General features: G+C 38.6%; 1 protein-coding gene across 7 annotated transcripts in view; it reads left to right on the top strand.

The window, feature by feature from the left end:
* The window catches only part of KCNMA1 (potassium calcium-activated channel subfamily M alpha 1), a 917,791-nt gene that overhangs the window by 751,637 nt on the left and 152,156 nt on the right, over positions 1 to 13,998 (top strand). For all 7 annotated transcript variants that reach the window (XM_069068323.1, XM_069068322.1, XM_069068316.1 and 4 more), the window contains exons 17-18: positions 7,346 to 7,432; positions 11,939 to 12,015. In XM_069068323.1, the coding sequence (XP_068924424.1) occupies positions 7,346 to 7,432; positions 11,939 to 12,015 (164 nt within the window). The remainder of the gene's footprint in view (positions 1 to 7,345; positions 7,433 to 11,938; positions 12,016 to 13,998) is intronic.

Below are 13,998 nucleotides of genomic sequence, written 5' to 3'. Positions count from 1 at the left end.
GCATACCATATCCACATTCCCAGTGATCTCCTCTCTGTATCTTTTTTCAGAGTCTACCTTCTGTAGTATAATCATGTCTCCTTACCCACATAACAGAGACCAAGTCCTTGTTTTTGTTTTGCTGATGAAGTTTCTAGCAATTTAAAAACCTGTACAATACTCAGTAAAGTCACAGTACTCTTCTAATGTCTCTCTGGAGAATGATTTCCATAATCTTTTCACTGAAAGAGTGCCATTTGTAACAACAAATATCTTTTTTTTTCTTTTTTTCTCCTTGTGTGTTTGACATATTTCTGAACCTGACATCTCAAGTCTCACCATTTGACTGTGTCCTGTTTTACTGCTGTTTGGTGTTGCATGAAGCATGATCAATAACTTTAGGTGACCTTCTTCCCCTTTCTGGGTTAACATTTTCAATCTAGTTGCTTTTAACAGTCTTCTCTGTGGGGATCTTGTTGAAAACATATCATTATGTCTCCCACCTGCTCATCTTCTCAAGCTTCATCTTCCTCAATGGTTGTGTGCTCCATCTTGTACTTATTTGTGTGTGGGTCTGTATGTTCATATGTTTGTCTTATCTTCTTCCTTGAGTCTCTGAATTCTGTTGTTCTGACTGGTTGTGTGGAAAAAGAGGTGGCTTCCTGTCAGTTTGGCATTAGTTATATGACCCAACTGCAGAGAAGTTACTGCAACAAGTCGAATCTTCCGGGATGTGCAGTGCTTGCACCTCAACTTTTGGCTTTGGAGGCTTTTTACCTTGCATTGAAGGCATGTTGTGCTGATATAGGCATGCTTCATGTCCAAAAGTAGGATGGGCTTGCTCCCAGAACAAAATACCCAACATTCTCCCAATCAGATAAAGTATTTCCATTTTGATGATTCTTTTCCTAAAAATAATTAATTGCACATGTGTGTATACATGCACACACAAACACACACACACACACACACACACACACACACACACACCCTACTTCATTTTTAGAAACTATCACAAACTCAATCAGTCCATACCTACTTTACCTATAATTGGGTCAGACAAACTGGGAGCAACCTTTGTCATCACATTTATGTATCATTATTTGAGTATGGCATGGAATGTCGACTTGTCTTCCACTGCAATCCATTTTTTTTTTTGAGTTGCAAGTAAAAGTATGTGTCTAGGTTTACAATAGAAATGACAAAGCCCGGAAGAAAGCAGTAGTTGCTAAGTGGTTACATACTATAAGCCTCAGGGAAGCCTGTAAGTTGGTTTCCTGGGACACCAGTATATGCCGTGCCACATCTCTCCAGCTGCTTTCCATCCTAAAAGTAAAACTGATTGAAATAAAGTACCAGCCGCTAGTAGATGCCCCTGGCACAATGCACTGGTAGGGGTTACTAGCCCTGGTAATCCTTCCTCTGGGGAGGCCATGAAACAACCTCAGATGGTTGCTGTTTTCTTTTGCTTTCTCTAGTTCCCGTTAGCTTATGGTTGTTAATATGCATATTTTCGTATACTACAGAACTGAAGACTATATTATCATGCAGCTTGTTAGCATGTTATATTACCTGGGGGGATGGCACAATACATTTGCAAGGAGGATTATACTATAAGGACACTTACCCATCTTGCATATTTAGGGTAGCTAGAAAGCTGTTTCTTTTCTTTTTTTTTTCTTTCACTTGTACTTTCACTGAAATTTCCCCTCCCAATTATTGCTAATCCTTAAGAGCTATAGATCTGTATAATTGGTACAACTTTTAGGAAGATGATTAAGAACTTTCAGGTAGTTCCTCTGCTTTTATCACCTTCGTGATTTAAAAAAAGGACAAAGATAAAGGCAAAATCCAGTTCCGTTCTTGTCTCTATTACGAATCTGTCTTTATTTATCACCATGTTCTACTCCTTTACTTACCAATCAATCAGTGAATTAATAAGCATTTATTAAGTGACAGGTCTAGGCTAGGAATTGTGAGGGATGTTCCAAAGATCTGAGTGACAGGGTCATTACCCTCAATGAGATAACAGTTTGTAGAAGGAGATAATATGTGTGTATTATATACATGTTCACACACAGATATGAGGATGCTTAGTAAAAGAAATTGGGGGGAAGGCATATCTGGGTATATAAAAAATACCTCATGTTGGTGGTCTGAGGTATCTGAGCTAACCTTTGAAGGAAGCTGGGGATTTTGATTGGCAGAGGGAAGGACAGTAATGGCAGAATGCCTTCCAGGTACAGTGGGCAGCATGCAAAGGCATAAAGCCAAGCGATAACTGCATGTATTAGCTTCATCTTGAACAACTTGAGGCATTCCATACTCAGTTTCCAGAAAATTTGTGGTTTCAAAAGTTCTTGGAATTGTGATAGTCAGAGCTTAAGAGGGCAACTGAAAGGAAAGTTCTTTCGGCTCCTCATTGTACACAGTCATCCTAAGTGATTAGTATTTGTGAGGCTGCTTGAGATCAACTTCATTACTTGGGAGAAGGAGGACAGGATTCCCCAGTGTTCTCAACATATTAATTCCCCTTCCTTTGCCAAATACAGCTGCTCCAAGGACAAGGCCTGATTCGTGTGAACTCTAATATGATATGTTCAAAAATTTCCTTTTTCTAAGCCAGCTCTCTATTAAAGAAATCTATCAGAAGGGAACCTGGCCCCTAGCTGAGACTATGACTCATAGTGAGGTAGAGAGGAAAAGATCAATTCAAGTACAAACCTAAGACAAAAAATAAAGACTAAATGAGTATCCTCAAAAACACCTACCCTGTGGAAGAATTAGCATGGTTTGTTTGGTGAGACCCTGGGCTTGGTTCATGGAAGGCTGAGTTCTGGGCCCTGTTTGAGAGAAAAAAAAATAATTTATTCTTTGTCTTTGTGTGCCCCATACCTACAACCACGCCTTCCATACATGCTCGTCAATTGATTAAGACCTTGAACCAATCCCTTAATTGTTCTGTGCTTCAGTTTCCTCAAAGAGTCAGATTAAATGATCTATGTGACCCCTTCCAGGCCTAAAGTTGGATTCTGTTTTCCACAAAGTGTCTCAGATAATATATATCTAGACATGAATACATGTGTATATATATAATTATGTATATATACATATATGGGTGTATGTATATATATATAAATATACATGCATGCCTTCTACATCTGAGGCATCAAGTAAAATATGGCGGAGTGTATAAACAAGGTATGGTCTCTTCTCTCGGGAAACTTAGTGTTCACATTTCTCTTGATACTTTGTCCTTATTCAGATATCTTATCATTATTCTACATTGATGAAAAGAAGTACGTTTAAGAAAAACCCTTGGCTTTTGCCAAATAACAGAGGTAGAATGGAGGAGTTGTCAATACTTTTTAGGCCATAATTTTTCCATTTCTGTTCCATTCTTGGGTGTATGTGGGAAACTTTTGAGGCATAGGAAAGGAAAGCCAAATTTGAGTAAGATCCCTCAGGTGCACAGGGCCAAAGGCATGGATACCAGAATGGCAAAGAATCAATACAACAAGAAAAAGAGCAAGATCATATTTTGTGATGCTCTGTATAATGGGAAGAATCTTGAATAAATTCATGGAACATGAGATATTCTCTAAGAGAGATGCTTTAAAAAAAATTGTTCCTTTTAGAATTTGTCTAACTGATACATCGAAAAGCAAGGAATTTTCCAGACCCCAAATACAGTTTTGTCTGTGTCATTAACATCTCAGAGGCACAAAACTGACAAAAATTGATCCACAGGGAGAGAAACTCTCTTCTCAATCAGAGGACAGAGATATAGGCAAAATCCACCTCTTCAATTTATTTGTTTTAAGGGAGATAAAATCTTGGGAGGTCAAGACCAAACACCAAAGAACAGTAAGCACTTGGCAAATTGGAGGCACTTGAACCTAAGGCTCTGGTATTATATTTTTAAGGAAGAGATAGATGGAAATTTCCTTTAGACTCTTAGAATCTTGGGAATTTTGAATGTACATAGAAGTCTTAAAGCTTTTATCAGAGTAAAATATGAAAAAAGCAGAAATATATTTTCACCAAAAATCTTTGAAATAGACAGCCAGAAATTTTTTTTTTTGCACTTTGGTCCATGGGATCCAAGCGTACATCATGACTCTCTTATGAAATAGGAAAAGAATTTGGTAGGATGCGATGATATTTTTGTATCCATCAAGAATTCTTTTCCTTTTTTCTTGAGTACAGTACTTCACTGGTGGGATTACCATTCAGAAAACTGAAGGAAAGTGGTAGATAAATCAGGATGTCCACAAATGATGCTATTTCTACACAAACATAGAAATGATTGAAAACATCCCATCCTAAGTCCAAAGCAATGGTGTGTGTATCCTAGAAATATACAGTCAGTTGCATTATGGAAGATGCTTTTGGGGGCATAAAGAAGAAATCCCACCATAGCCTAAAGTGAATCCAAATTAGTTTGCCCATGTCCAGATGTTCCTCTGGAATAAAATACTTCTGAAATTTCAGCCTGTAAAAAAGACCTAGAATGTAAATTAGTTACCTCCTGGGTAGCTCATTAGTTAGTACTAAGGGCTAAAAGGAACAATAGTAACCAGTGACATCATCAGAGATTATTTGCTTCCAGACCATAATCATTTTAATTACCTTGCCCTCTAGTTTGACTTTAATGGACTTGAAGGAAAGGCTGAACAATAAATGACATACTTGGCAGTTGTTATAATGCTGAGCCCAACCTTGTACTATATGGTTAGCTATCATTCACCATAGGGATAAGAACAGAGAGAATGAAGGGAGATTTTTCATTTGTGGGATGTTTGTTCATTCCTACTTCATATTCTACAATAACATAATCTGCTCAATTATTGGGATACACATAAGTGATGCAAATAATATGGGGAAGAGAGACACTCCAGGTTATATGAGAGGCTTGTTTTGTACATTCATCTCACTGAGCAGTTGATAAATGTGAGAATTCTACTTTTGATCTTCATTATTCTAACCTTTTGTTTGTATCACTCAAAAGACTTTTTTTTTTCAATTGGACTAAATAAACATTGATAAAAAGGTACATTATTACTGTTTATGTCCTACACTTACACCTTCTGCCCCAAATGGGGAAATAGACAGGAATCTCTTTATAGTACCTGACATATGTGTTAATTGGTACTTAATAAGTGCTTATCAATTGACTGATTGATTGGTGTACCCAGAATGAATTGTTTCCACTCATTCTATTATGATGAGGATGGTATAAGACCAAGTATATGAGATTAAGTACGCATGTACTGAGAATTCTATTGAAAATGCAGCCTACACTTGACAATTCAGTTATAGAGGGAGAAACTCTAATTATATATCTAAAAATTAAAACTTTATTGATAATAGGGTATAGTAGAAAGCACTGCTTCTAGAATCATAGGACCCAGGTTCAAATTCTGCTTCTGATACTTACTGCCTTTGTAATCTGGTATAATTCACTTCACTTTTTTTTCCAGTTTCTGTTTCTTCATCTGTCAAATGTAGGGCTAGATGGCCTTTGAGGCTTCTCCCAGCTGTCAATCTCTAATTCTGTGATACTGTTGGCTGTGGAATGTAAACATTGAGCTAGCTACAGATATGCTCATTGGTTTCTTTTATGGCAGATACTTCCATTCTCCTATCTGGGTCCTGCTTCCAGTCAGTGAGGGTAGTAAAGGAACAGAGGTCATGGTTAATCCACAAAGTGGAAAACCTGCTGCTGCATGATGATGAGTTGACTATATTCAGTGCTGTGATCAGTTTAGACCCACATTTCCCTTATTTGTAAATAGTTTCATTGCTACCTATACATCCAGGGCCAGAACAGTCAAATCTTCAAGGATTTTCTGCTATTATTTCGTGTTAATAACAGCAGTGACACAGGTTCAGTTTCCTTCTATCACCATGTCTTGTTCTGGGTATTTAGGAGATTCTTGTGATACAAGACCATTATTTTGTGGTAATGACCTACTGGGAGATCTCCCAACTGAACAGAAGGTCACCTGGGTCACTCTTATGTTATTACAGACAAATCACTCTCTGATTGCTACAACCCTTCCATGGAAGAGTTTGCCACTAGAAAATGGTCACATACTAATCACCCTCTTGTTTTCAGTATCTGACAACTTCCTTCCTATAACCTAATTCCAGACATCAACCTTAAGCACTACAGATTTGCAGATCAAAGGATATCTGTGTTTTATCTGTTGCTGTATTTAGTATCTTCCCTAAATTATACTCTAAGCTAAAATAAAAAAAGTATTAGCTGGTTCCATCTGAATCCAAGGTATATTAGCATGTCCTCCTTTTGATCTCTAAGTGATTAAAGTTGAGGGAACAGATCTTAATGCCTGTTTATCCCAAAGAAAGTTTCCTTTACTGATTCTCATCATCCAAGCACAAGTTGTCCTATTTCACACACACACACACACACACACACACGCACACATTTTACACAGCCCTTCTGAGCAGGCTTCCTATTTGAGATAACATTCTCCTTAGTAGCAAAAACACAATCTAGAAGATACAAATTTCATTTCCTAGAAAATGGGAGTCAGAAAGTCAACAAGCATTTATTTAATACCTACTATGGGCCAAGCCCATAGGGCAGACACCTATGGATCCTCGCACATCTGATTCTAACAAACACATAACTTTTACATGCAAACTCAGGTCACTTAAGTATCTTTACCTGTCAAACCAAGTGCATGATCTATTCATTTTTTAGTGTGGCGATTATTCTTTTCCAAAATATTCAAAATATTCATCTTCTTTTTTGCATTCTTATCATTGTCATGCAGATGTTGTGTTTTTCCCTGCATTGGTAACTGGTTGTCTTGTACTATGCCCCTTGGTAATATGTGGTATACATACTTGTATTTTTATGTATGCATATAGGGGTCCCATTAAGTCTCTGTCATTGGAAGTAGATATTGACATTAAAATGGCTTCATTTGACTGATAACTCTTTGACTTTGACCCTTGGTAACAACTTCCCGGGAAATCAGTTATGCAGAAGTTGAACCCACATACCCAAGTAGGCAGGGCAGACTTTCTTGAAGATATTAGGTGACTGGCATCTGGATTTTCTCTGGTTTCCTTAAAAAGATGCCCAGGATATGCTACTTGGGGAACCAACCACTAGAATTCACTGATGGCATTATCAGATAATGCTGAGGATTTTGGATCTGAGGGACTGTGGACTTGGCGTCAAATCTGCCAGGATGGCTTTGGGCATGCTCACATCCCTTCCCTTCTAGTGGGCCCCCTATAATAAACAGCCATATGATGTAACCTCAGAATTTCTCCTTAGAATATCTCCTCACAATCCTGTCTTCTCTGTTTGTGTTTCACTGAGCAGCATCTTAATTAATCCTGGAAACCATCTCAAAATCCAAGAAGGTACTTTAGGATTCTTCATTGCAAGTGATGCCAAAGAAGTCAAGAGGTAAAATTGATGTTTTATTCTAACTTTCCTTCTTTCCTGCATCAGCCACAGGAGCTCCTCCCAAACCAGGAAACTTGGTGGGGGGGGGGGGTCTAGTTAGATGGAGAGTTAGCAAATACTAAAGGATTTAACAATGTTAAGTGCTTCTTTTACATAGAGTCAATTACAAAAAAAAAAAATCCCTGAACTGCTAGCATGATTCATGTTCATTTTAATTAGAGAACTGCCAAATTTCCATCTCATGTGCAGTGTTGGCCTGAGGCATCATGGATTTATTCTTCCACTGATGTTATCAATAACAGCAACAGCAATTATAAAGCACCTACTAGGCACTACTGTGCTAAATACTTTACAAATATTTCATTTGATTGTCATAGCAACCCTAAGAAGTAGGTGCTTTATTATCCCCATTTTACATATGGAAAAACTGAGGCAAATAGAAGTTGTTACCTGCCAAGCGTTACACAGTAAGTGAGATTACATTTGAACTCAGGTCCTCCTGACTCCAAGTCTTGGCACTCTATGTACTGTGTCATCTAGCTACCCCTAAAACTATAGACTAATATTGGAATTTGATAAGCATTATTCAAGACTCTATAAAAAAAATACAACAAAAGGTAGATTATAAAAGGAATAGAGGTAAAAGAAAGAACCAGGCGAATATATGAACAGCGGTTCTCAAACTTTTTGATTTCAAGTCCCCGGTACACTCTTTAAAAAAAAGAGAGAGATTTTGTGTGTGTGTTGTATCTATTAATATTTACCATATTATAAATTAAAACTGATATATTTAAAAACTGAATTTATTAATTCATTAAAACAACAATAAGAAGTCTATATCTGTTAACACAAATAACATTTTCATGAAAAATATATTTTCCAAAAATAGAAGAATAGCATTTTATGAATTTTTGCAAATCTCTGTTATCTGGCTTCAGAGAAGACTAGATTCTCATGTCTGCTTCTGTATTCAATCTATTGTAATATGTGTCTTCGTTGAGATATGTGAAAAAATGTAGTCTCACACAGATGTATAGTTGGAAAAGGGAGGAGTATTTTAATAGGTGAATAATGTCGTAGCATTATTATGAAAATAGTTCTGACATTGTGGGTCCCCTGATAATGTCTCATGGACCCCAAGGGATGCATGGACTATACTTGGAGAGCTGCTTTTCTAGGGAAATGTGAGAAGGGAGAAGTGTATATCAATTGACTAGAGTTTTCTGCCCCTCTCTGTAGAAGCAGGGTCAAATCTGGTTCACTTTCAAGGTCCTGTGTTATTGGTTTCTGTGTCGTTGCTACCAGAGCCCCAACTCCTAGGAAATTGGATAGAAGGAATTCAAGCCGAGTTGGTAAATAGGACTGGCGTCTTTAGCCTTCTAAGCTCACCATTAAGAAGGAATGCATAAGGGTCCAGATTAGTAGACAGAAAAGCTTGACACAGCAGCTTTGCTACATGAGCCCTAGGCTAGGGAGCCCTGCAGAAATATAGATCACTTATGCCTCCCCCTACTCCCATTTGTATAATTCCCTTTCCCGTTGCATCTCTCCCTAATGAATGTCACCAACACAAAGTGGTCCAAGAAACAAATTACATCCTATATTCAGTAGTGCAACATGTCTCATTTCTGTGCTTTATGGTATTCACAAATAGATGCTGACATAATAAGTAGAGGACCAGACTGTGATTTTCCGTGGTGTGGGGGAGGTGTCAGGGCAAATGCTGTCAGTTAAGGGATTTCAAAGAGATGGCGTGGGCAGAAAACCACAGAAAGGACTTAGGATATTTGAATGGAACTAGACAGGTTTTTTTTTTAATTTGGTTTTCAACGGAAAATTTGATTAAGATGACCTGCTATTAAGTATATATCCTCAAGTAGAAAAAAGCAGCAGAAACAAATGTCTTTGGAGCTTGAAGAAAATGCAAATGACCCTATTGGACACAGTGTTATAGGACAGAGGGAGGGCTCAAATGATCAGAATTCTGGGGAAAATTTGGTTGGGGCCAGTAGAAATGATTAGTGCAATCAAGGCTTAGAATTTTCTTATTTACTTGTAAGCAGACTCAGTAATAATCTTTGGTATATAGCCATCCAATGGATTGCATGGTATCATCTATGCAGAGATAGCAAGTGGAAAGTAAAAGGCCCCCCAAAGAAGAATAGAGACTGGATCTGTAATTTCATTTACATGGAGAATTTGGGGGTGAGGAAATCTCTATTAGCTCAGGTTAGCATCTTCTTTGCAATTTGCAGTCTCTGAAGATTGCCTAGTGCATACTTCTCGAACTTGTTTTCAGGACCCCTTTATACTTCTAAAAATATTATTAAGGCTCCTAAAGAACTTCCATTTATGTGGGTTAGAGTTGTTATCTATCATTCAGAAATTGAAAATCTTAGTTTTATTATGAAAATATTTCTGATAATGTAGATACCCTGAAAGGGTGTTGGGGACTCCCAACTAGACTTTGAGAACTGCTGACCCAGAGTGCTGAAAAAGTTAAGTGACTTGCCCAGGGTCATGCCAGTATGTCTCAGATGTGGGATTTGAGTGTATGTCTTCCTGCCTTTGAGTTGTCTCTTGACTAAGACAGATGTAATCACAATATATTACTTGGGACCTGGGTAGCTGCACTTTTCCTCATATATCTAGGGAAGCAAGCCACTTAACATTGAGACTCTGTTTCCTTTTTTGAGAAATGGAGATAATAATAGTTCCTATTCTACAGGGTAGGGCAGGTAGTTGGCACAGTGGATAGAGTGGCAGGCCTGGAATCAAGAAGACTCATCCTCAATTCAAATCTGGCCTCCGATGCTTACTGGTTATGAGACCCTGGGCAAGTCACTTAACCTTGTTTGCCTCAGTTTCCTCCTTTGTCAAATGATCTGGAGAAGGAAATGGCAAACAGCTGTAATATCTTTGCCAAGAAAACCCAAATGGGGTCACAAGAGTCGGACATGACTGAAACGACTCAACAGCAACAACAAAAACCCACAGGATTGCTTTGAGGATACTAAAAGATAATTATGTAAAGTGTAGTGCAGACATTAAAGAGATATATAAATGCTAGCAATTATATTGTTGCCTGTAAAATGAGGAGGTTGAACTGGATGACCTCTTAAGGTCCCTTCCAGTTGTAAATCTGTTATGGTACTGCTTCCTTTGTGCCAGAAATTTAGTAAAATGGATTTCAGCACACCACTAATGCTAAGCCCTCATAAGACATTATTCTCTCCATTGTTTTAGACTTACCTTGTATTCCCTCATTTGAACCCATTAGAACACCCTATTAATTGGTTTCATTGCCTGAACATCACATAATGAGTGATCTTTTGAACCAGGCTGGGGACCTTTTGTAGATAAATGCCTGTTAAGTCTTGTTTAATCAAGGTGAAACATTCACCGAGAGCACATACATGCATTCTTTAGTGTAGTGGTTGACTGTTTTGTTTTTTGTATTTAGGAGTATAAAATATGTAACTACTCACCTAGTTTAAATGCCTCATTTTACAGATGAGGAAACCGAGGCTCAGAAAGCTGAAGTGATTTGTCCAAGGAGATGGAGAGACATGACAGAGCTAGATTACAACCCAAATCTTCTGACTCTAAATTAATCCCCCTTTTTGGGGACAATAAGTCGCCCAACAACCAAGCATCATAAACTTAGGCAAATCATCTCATTTCTCTGGGTCTCATCAGTAAGCAAGGATAGATATTTGACCAGTTCATCTTCAAGGTCCCTTCCAGTTCTGGTCTTTTGGAAGTTGATACTGAATTTCATATCACAAAGAGTCACCATCTGACTCAAACATCGTCAACTCGTCCTGCCCTCCATTCACTTACCCAATAAGGCAACTATGGATGCAACTTCTCTACAACTAATAGTCTTGGAGAGCTAACTATCTTGAGCAGTAAGAGGTTAAGTGACTTGCCCAAGGGTCACACAGTTAGTATGTATAGTAGTAGAAGTAGAACTCAGTTCTTTCTGGCAACCCAAATCAGTTTGTTTTGTTTGCTTTCTGAGCAAAGGTATTTTTTCAAAGTATCACCTTTGTAAATTTTGAGTGAGGAATAGCCCCATCTGTCTCCCATGTTCCTTAAAGTTTTAGTTTGCTGCTAAGGAAAAGAAGGATCTGAATGGCGAGCTTGCCAATGGCTGGGCCTTCACTTTCCATGTGTTCAGCTGAGGTAACCTACATGATGCTCTCAAAGATGAAAGACAAGCAAGCTAATCTTCTGGGTTACATTATCAACCTTTCCCCCAATTACTTTTCCAATGAAAGTTTATTAAAAGAAGCACTAACTCGAAGAGCAAAGCTTTGTGTTTGAAATGAAGGGTCTTGCAACAAACACTTCCGTCTTTAAACGTCTAAACCTTTCAAAAGATTAAAGGAAATTAGTGCTGGCATGTTTTATTAATTTGGCACCATAGCAGGGGGAAATGTGGGACTCATTTCATTTGGGTGGATTAAGAAATGTGTCAATTTTTCCATTCTCTCTCTCCAGGGCATTTTTTTACTGCAAAGCCTGTCATGATGACATCACAGATCCCAAAAGGATAAAAAAATGTGGCTGCAAACGGCGTAAGTAATATTTCTTCTGCCTTTCCTCCCCCACCAACCTCCACCCCTCAACCTTGCTTCCTTCCCCGTCTCCAAAGGAAACTGTTTCACTTAACGACTTTGCTTAAATGTGTTTATGTTTCACACACTGGTACAAAGAGACTTGGAAATAAATATTGTTTGCTCAGTTGGCAAATCTGCCATTCACATCAGCCCAGGCCACCACTCTTGCTGTTTTCTCTCCCTTCCCCCCACCCCTCCTGGTTTCCCTCCCAAGAAGTGACCTAAATGAATTTTCATGGCCTCCTAACTTAAACAGTGCAGGTGAAGATGAGTCTGCTCTGGGAGGGTAGAATTCAATATGCAAAAATGGGGGGGGGGTGAGGCAGGAGCATCCAATTGTCCTCCTTCAGCTACAGTGAGCTCAAACTAAACCAATTTTCTTTCCTGATAGGATGATCTTGCTGGCCCTTGGGACTTGCAGGGCATTAAGATAAGCAGGATTAGGTCAGGATGTCAAATCATAATGAGATTTGACACCTTTTCTCTGCATCATCCAGATAGATGAGGTATAGGAGATTCTGGCACCAAAGAGGAGGAAAAAGTTAAATTTGGATATCTTCATTCATCCTGGTCTTACATCATTACTAGGCAGATTTACTTTGATTATTTTACTCAAGAGAAGCAATATGACGTAGAGCATAGAAGACTGGTCTTAGAGCAACGAAGTCAAGACAGGTCATCTAATGCCTACTATGTGTCAGGCAGTGCGCCAAGCTCTGGAGATACAAAGAAAGAAAGGCAAAAGACAATCCTTGCCCTCAAAGAGCTCCCAGCTTAAAGGAGGAGCTCATAGTCTGGCTCAGGGTTTGCTTCTGACACATACTGGCAAGGGTAACCCTGGGCAAGTCACTTAACCTCTTAGTGGTCTGGCATCTCTCTAAGATTATGAGTGGCTGAGAAGATGCTGGCTTGCATTGGTGGTGGGAGTTTCTTCATTTCATTTCTTCATCATAGGTCCAGTTACTATCCTTATTCTGTCCCACTCAAAGAGGCATTTATTTTCTTGTTCTTCCTCTCTCTGTGGTCCCCAAAGGATGCTTCCAGGGATAGAATAGACTGCATTCAGTGGCATGTGGCATGCCTACCTCAAATCCCTTCCAAACCAAACCCCAAGAAGGCTCTTTATATGTGGAGATTTATAGACTGAAGGTACTACCTTTTCTAGAAATTTTGAACAGGCATTACACATTTTTTATTAAGTGACTCATATCCCTGGGGAAATGGGCTGGACATTCTCCATTTTTTTAATAGCAGGGAGAGAAAGGAGGATCATCAGTCTTGATATAATAATAAGAACAATAACAACAACCATCATATAGTCCTTTGATGTTTATAAAGCTCTGTGTATATTATTTCATTGGATTTTCACTACAATCCTGTGAGGTAGATACTACTCTCCTCATTTTACATGGAATAAACTGAAACATAGAGAGATGAATTGATACTCAGGAGCACAGAGCTAGTAAGTCTTTGAGGCAGGATTTTAACTCATGTCTTCCTGACTCCAAGTTCCTCATTCTTTCCCATTTCCCATCTGGAAGTGATGAAATGATGTCCTCAAACTAATGCTTCCCTCCCTCAAAAGCCACTGCCAAAGACACCATGGAGAAATTAATTTCTAGTGAGAATTGCTAACTCAATCCAGTTATTTTTTTTATGGGAAAATACTGTTCTCTCCAGCTTTCTCTGAAGGGTGGCATCTTTGGCTGAAGGAACTCTCTCCAAGTATAACTTAATGGTTGATTGCTGCAGAATAGAATGTACGTAGAATCTGAGTGGCAATCTACTACTTGCCATAGGTACTAGGGATAGGGACGGGACCTGTGATTTCATTTATGTAGTCACTTACTCCATAAGGCAACTATGGATGCAGGTTGGCACCTTCTCTACAACTAATAGTCTTGGAGAGCTAACTACCTTGAGCAGTAAGAGGTTAAGTGA

This window comes from Petaurus breviceps, unplaced genomic scaffold, assembly GCF_028583685.1.
Source record: "Petaurus breviceps papuanus isolate PSGF00001 unplaced genomic scaffold, PetGlider_PUasm1.0 90762, whole genome shotgun sequence".
Classification (NCBI taxonomy): domain Eukaryota; kingdom Metazoa; phylum Chordata; class Mammalia; order Diprotodontia; family Petauridae; genus Petaurus; species Petaurus breviceps.
The sequence above is the reverse complement of the archived record's forward strand: the minus strand, read 5'-3'. Positions and strand labels throughout refer to the sequence as shown.